Raw genomic sequence first — 7,206 nt, 5'->3', positions numbered from 1 at the left:
TGAATTCCCTGAAGGAGAATATAGGATATAAATCAGCGCTTAGTAATAGATTGACTGTTCTAGATTCAAAGAAATTTCTATCAGCCAAACGAATACTTGGCAAACGGGAAATCAAGTTCTCACCAATTGAAAAGGATGGTAAATTTCCAAGAAAACTGATGTATCAATTGGTGAACCTATACACAACGAGCATAGTTTTTTGGAAGTAGTGGATATAATTTGGTTAACACCAGAAATGGCAGCTTGTGTGGAAGTGGTAGAAATACCAAGATGACTTTGTAAACTTTCAGTTATGAACGCCGTCTCAGAAGCTGGTTCAATAAAAGCACGTGCAGGATAGGTGATGCCTGGATGAATTAGATTCACCATAGCTGTACCCAAAAAAACATTTTTGTTTCGGGAAACATGGTACACTTGTCTATTGACAGAGTGTGATATCCCTGACGAAGTCTGGATTGACATTGTTAATCTGAATGGAGGATGAAGAACTAGATGATTGCGACGAAGTCGCCGTACGAGCGGAACTTGCACAACTGGAAATCTCACGGTGTAAAAGTGTGTGATGTCGCTTGTTGCATTTACCACATTTATGTTTTCTGACACATTTTCTAACCTCATGACCAACCGTCAGACAATTAATGCAACAATTGAAACGCATCATCACTGAAAACGACCATCTACGGAAAATTTTGTAAATTCTGGACAAAAACACAAAGGATGTACTAATTTGGGACAAAAAGCACATGTTTTTACTGCAGGGGCCCGAGAAGAAGGAGCCGTATTTGTAAAATGAGTTCGCACCTTATTTTCAGCTTTTTTAGAAGAATCTATGCCACGAATGTCTCGGTGACAAGTAAGGGTCTGAATCCTTTCCGTAAGAAAACTATCCAAATCCCTTCATGCAGAAAATGTCATTGCTCTTTGAATGCACAAGAAGACAAATATGGGATCACAGTCGTTCATAGATTGCCATAGCCGAAATGCATCTATTGATTGCCCGTTGAAGATTCTTCAGGCCCACACTGGACTCATTTTCCAGGACCGGAAGGACAAACAAAAATTTGAGTTGGTCTCCTTCAATGCTGACCACGCAAGAGCGAAACTCTTATGTGTCAAAGGAAACTTTGAAATTATGTCGTTTGCTTCACCAGTAGTTTTCTTTAGCAAATTACATAATTTCTCGATGTCGCTAAGGCGGCTGTTGTCGATATACACAACAGAAAAAACAAACACCAGACAGAGATATAGCATCTTCAGGAGGTATGGCATCTCTTCTAGGAGTACTAGTAAAATTAGTATTGAAATTCGATGGAGGATCAACTTAGGATATATGGTCCGAATTCAAACGTTGAGATTGCTGGAAGCTATTTACATCATGTTGTGAAGATGAATTGGAACTCTTCTACTACAACGTTCTATTAGGTGTAGAAATGACGTTGACATATGCCTTAAATGCAACATTGTACTTACTTTGGGCTGATTCGAGGTTTTCTTGTACCTCGCCCGAGAGAGAATTCAATAACAATTCAAATATTTTCAACCGATTGAAGGGTGCACGGACAGTAAGGTGCATAATAGAGGTCAAAATAATAAATAAGCTTTGCAAAATCGTAAAGAAAAATTCAAATAAATATTTCAATATTCAGAAATTCAAATAAAATCGTATTTATATTATAGTACTAAAAAAAATTATTATTAATTATCGATACGACCGAATGTAGGGTGTATTTTATATCGTCCTGAATTTACAGCAGAACCGTATCGATTTTTAATCAACACACAAAAATATATAGATTTTTCAAAAAAAAAAAAAATATATAAAATTTTCACTTTTTAGGGTGACCTGACTTATACCTTGTGGGTGGTTACCGAGTACTCATGAACTAACCAACCACGATGTATACAGCACTGATATGTGATCGTATTGTTGTATTAACCAATATGAATGTTAGTGAAATTTCTTATTTTCTTTTGTTTCAATAACCATACAATAACTAAACCCCACAACAATACGATCACTGACCATTGCTTATTTATTTTATTTGTCACTTTTTATGTATTTATACGCGTATATCGCAATTAAGAGCCTTATATTAAGAGTGTAATATTCTTGAAGAGAATTATTACACGCAATATGAAAGCGGCACTGTTGGACATTTATAACAACGAACAACGAACCAAGTCAATTGCAACGAATCAGCAACGTTCATACATTTAAAATTAAACTTCAAAACTAGTTTCGAAACAATGAAACTAACACCTAATCCTATATCATTGTTTATTTTTATTTTTTTGACATATTTCTTTGTCTTCTTTTTTGCTTTTGCGTTAAAACCTATTATTTAGTATTAATATTAATCTTGTAGTTGTTGGCGTTGGCGTTGTTGGCGGGTACCACCGTGGTGCAATGGTATGCACGCCCGCCTTGCACGCAGAAGGTCGGTGGTTCGATTCCCCGGTCAGGCAACACCAAACATTTTTCAACGGTGGCAAAATACCCCTCAGTAATGTTGGCGACATTTCCTGAGTATTAAAGCCTTGAAAAACTTCTCTACAAGTGGTGTCTTAGGACACGCCGTTCGGACTCGGCAATAAACAGTAGGTCCCATATCATTGAGCTAAATATGAATCGGGGTGCACTCATTGATATGAGAGAAGTCTCCCTTGTCCCGTATGGGATGTTGTGGAACAATGTTTTTTTTGTTTAGTTGTTGGCGTTTTTTATTGTTGGACTGCAGAATTTTACATCTTTGTGTTTATTTCAGCTTTAGTCCATATTTTGTTGTAATTCAATTGTTTGAATAACAACAAAATATTTTAAAGTGGATATGAAATTGATTAGTTGCGGGCGAAGGGTAGGGAATACTTTCACACAATCTAGATCGCTGGTGTGACGCTTTCGCACACAATTTTGCAAAACTAAAAGAAAATGGCAAACACACATTTAAATCCCCAACGGGAAGTTCGTTCCTTTCTAATGGCACGCGATCCATCTATTGATAGAAGATTTCGTCCACGCCCACAAACACGTGAACGCCTCTTTGCAGAAATTGCCGAAGATGATTATTCAAGTGATAGTTCCGAATCCGACATTGATAGCGATGTGCGATCATCGGGTGTAAATGATGCCAACTCCAGCGATGGTTCTACAGTGGAAACTGGAGCATTGGTATATCTTCGACTTAGACCAGTTAGTCCCTGCCCGTCGCCTGCATATAAGATTTCCGAAGATGGAAATGTTTTGATAACGGGTCCGCCATTAGAGTGTGCCAGCACCAGCAACAACAAAAACTCCATGGAAAAACATTACAGTTTCTCGGGTATATTCACGGCCAATGTCAGTCAAAGTGAAGTCTATGATAAATGTATTGGACCGAAAATTGAAGCTGAAGAGGGCCTATCCGTAATGACATACGGTACATCTGGTTCGGGTAAGACATTTACATTGCTGGGAGATGCCAATCGCCCAGGTGTTATACCCCGTTCCTTGGAACACGTCTTTACACAATATCAGACAAATATATATCCAAATCCCGTTTTAAAATTGGTAAATGGGCGCATTACAGTGTTGGATGACACTGCAGCATCAAAAGAAAATAGTATGCGTATGAAAATTATGTCCAGCTGCCCTGAATTAGAAGGTGACTATGCAAATTTACAGCAACGAATTGCAGCAGATCATAATTTTCCCCAGCTTCAGCTAGACGATGGTGTCTCTGTATTGATTTGGGTGTCTTTTGTGGAAATCTATAATGAATTGGTATACGATCTTTTGACACCACTACCAACTGCCACCAATAATAGTAGGGTACAAAAGCCCGCAACTCGTAAAAATCTCAAAATCGTTTGTAATGATGGAAATGTTTTCATTAAGGGATTAACATCGGTTTTCGTTAAAACCAGTGCAGAGGCCCTGAGATTATTGCGTTGGGGCCTGCAAAAACTAACATATGCTTCAACATCCATCAATGCCAACTCCAGTAGATCACATTGCATATTTTTTGTAGATGTTCTTAAATATTATCGTTCCGGAGTTATCACAGAAACTTCATTTAAATTTTGCGATTTAGCCGGCTCAGAAAGATTGGACAAAACTGGAAACATGGGATCCCGCTTAAAAGAAGCCCAACGTATAAACACATCACTAATGGTTTTGGGAAGATGTTTAGACGCTGCCAACAGTGTATCGGCAGGTGGTAAAGATCACATACCATTTAGGGAGTCCAAGCTAACAATGCTGCTTCAAGCTGCTCTCTTGGGCAAAGAAAAAATGGCAATGATAGTAAATGTTACACCCACAGATAAATACTATGAAGAAAATTTAAATGTTCTCAGTTTTGCTGCAATTGCCAGAAATATCGTGTTCAAGGCTCCCGTCACGAAACAAAACAAATCACGCTATTCGGTGTTTGAAGGAAAGGAACTGGACAATAACGAATATGTTCAACAGTTACTTGAGGAAAATGCATTCCTGCGCAACGACCTTGAAGATTTGTTGGATGAAAACGCCAAACTGCGTGAAGATATTGCACGCCTAACAAATGAACGAGCCGATGAGTTGCAAAAACAAGAGCAAGAACTGCGTATACAACTGGTCGATTCATTCCAAGCCACTTTGGATGAAAGCAAAAAGAATTTCGAAAGACGCCTAGAAACTGAACTTGAAAGTCAGAGACGTATTTTTGAATCAAAGATGGAATTCTTGAAGAGGAAATATGAAGATGAGTTGGAAGATTTGCGCGAAGAGTTGGAAGAGCTGGAAAGGAAAATAAAGAAAATATTGCCAAGATTGATGAGTATGACGAAAAGAAGAATATTTTAAAAATTGAAAACAATGAGAATGAATGATATTGCTTGCAAAAAACGCCGAACAATAGAATAATTTATTATTATTATCGATTTGTATTTTTTATGTGTTTAACTTTAATTTTTTAATTATATGTATGTATGTTTTATGTTTCTTTTGCTATTGTAGAATTTATGTGTTAATAAAAATAACGAAAATAAAAAAAAAAAAAAGCACAATCTGGCATCGTTGCCATGAGCAGCTGATTGATATTTTAGCTCCGCGAAAAAAATTAATGTTTAATAAAGAAATTTTGTAGTTTTAAATTAAAGAATATTTTGAATGTGAAGAATACGACATTCGATCATTGTTGCAGTATTTGGCTGATGTATGACCTGTTGCCGTTTGGTGAAGTGGAGTGCTCTGCTGTTATTGCTGTGTTGCTTGCATACGTTTGTTTTTGCCGCCATTTGGTTTTTGTTGTTTAGTAATGGCTCCAACAAAACAATATTCTTGCCCACTATGTTTGAGGAATATTACCAAAGGGGTGTATAGAGTGGGATGCGTTGGATGTGACAATTATTTTCATCCCAGGTGCATCAATGTGGACATTGCTAAGATCAAAGACGACAAGTCGTTCAAATTCACATGCAGTAAGTGTCGTAAAGCCCCGAACCGACATGCTAGTACTTCGGGAGTTGTTGCGACTGGGAGAGAAAGTGGTCCTAGCGTTATATCAAATACTGGTGGTAGAACATCGAGTGGTAATGCTCTACTTGCGTACAGCAAATGTTCGACAGACTTGCTATTTCATTGAGAGAGTCAATCGATGAAAGAATGAAAAGGTGTTTGGATGACTTTGCTTCTGTGGCTAGAGAACAACTGGATCAACGTTTGAATCAATGTTTACTTGATTACGAGGCAATGGTAGATCGATTAATGGCAGATATGAGATCCGAGTTTGCGGAATCTGCTAAAAAATTAAATGCCGAACTACTTGCCTGCCAGAAGCGTTTGTCTGCATTGGAGAATGATTTAGGCAGCGTTAAAAGAAGATTGTCAGAAATTGAGAGGTATAATCTTGTGTGTCAAAGACGTAATAATAGAGCTGACATATTAATAAATGGATTGCCGAGGGGTATATCCAATCTTCGTGAGCCGGTTATGAAAATAGCAATGTTGTGTAATGTTGCTCTTGGTGAAAAAGAGATTCAGCATTGTTGCTATGTATTTGGTGGCAAATCGGTGCTGGTAAAATTTACAACGGTGCATATAAGGGATGCTATTATGGCAAATTATCACCGGCTTGGTCATCTGTCGTTGAATAATATGGTTGATACCCATGTTGCATCACGTGTGTATCTTAACGATCACCTTACCCCCCCTGCTGCAAAGCTTGTTTTTGAATGCCGTAAGTTGCGTGAGAGGAAAAAACTTTTGAAATACGTACTTATAAACGGTGATGAGCCTAGAGTAAGAATCACGCTGCTAATTAATGTGGAAAAGACATTTGATGCAGTGCAGTGTGAACTTTTTTTTACTTCTGATGAGTGGGCTGGCGATGTTGGTTGTGGAGGTTCTGGGGTGTCTTCAGGGGAAGGAAATATTGCAGCAGCATCTGATATCTAATTTTATCGATTTACATAATTTAAATTTTGTATCTATTTTTTAATTTCTTTATTATTTGATTAATTTTTTTTGTGGCATCAAGGATTACAATGTTCGATTGCAATTTAGGCGATATTGTGCATGATAACACGTTTCTAAGATCATCTTTGAGTGCGTTAACTAATAATCTAAATATTGGGCATTTTAACTGCCGCAGTTTTAATCTCTCTTGTAGGTCACCAAAACTTTCTGAAATAAGAAGCGTTGTGGAGAATAGTTTTTTGAATGTGGTTGGAGTTACAGAAACGTGGCTCAAACCCTCAATTCCGTCAAGCAAAATTGATATATCTGGATTTGCGTGCTGCAGAAATGATCGTCCTGCTCATAGGGGTGGCGGGGTAGCTTTATAGGTTTCTAGGTCTCTCAAATTTAAAGTTGTTTATAAAAGTAGTCTATATGGGGAAGCCGAAAGCTTGTTCATTGAGTTGTTGTTGGGTAGGAGAAAAGTTCTAGTTGGTGTTGTTTATCTTCCCAATGGTAACATGGAGGCTTTTGAGCATGATGTTGTCGATTTGTTGGTAAGGTATCCTGAAGTTTTGATCATGGGTGATTTTAACAACGATTTATTCTGTCTTGGCAGCTCTGTTAAGGTTAGAGATTCATGCAGAAGGCTAGGTGTTTCCATCAGACACAATTTTCTACCAACCCATTACAGTGTAGGGCATAATTCCACCTCTCTGCTTGATTTTTTTGCCCTTAACATGGAAGACGCAATTGTTTCTTCAGGTCAGTTTATTTGCCCTAATATTTCT

General features: G+C 37.7%; 1 protein-coding gene across 1 annotated transcript; it reads left to right on the top strand.

Annotated features, from left to right (window-relative positions):
- Nucleotides 1-2,667: 2,667 nt before the first annotated feature.
- On the top strand, nt 2,668-4,822 carry LOC141403115 (kinesin-like protein subito). Its single transcript, XM_073985280.1, has one exon. It carries the CDS (start codon nt 2,930-2,932, stop codon nt 4,820-4,822), a length of 1,893 nt encoding a protein of 630 aa, XP_073841381.1. The 5' UTR covers nt 2,668-2,929.
- Nucleotides 4,823-7,206: the final 2,384 nt, after the last annotated feature.

Source organism: Musca autumnalis, unplaced genomic scaffold (assembly GCF_047663935.1).
Source record: "Musca autumnalis isolate F117 unplaced genomic scaffold, ASM4766393v1 scaffold_4, whole genome shotgun sequence".
NCBI classification, from domain to species: Eukaryota; Metazoa; Arthropoda; class Insecta; order Diptera; family Muscidae; genus Musca; species Musca autumnalis.
This window is presented reverse-complemented; position numbering and strand designations above follow the sequence as displayed.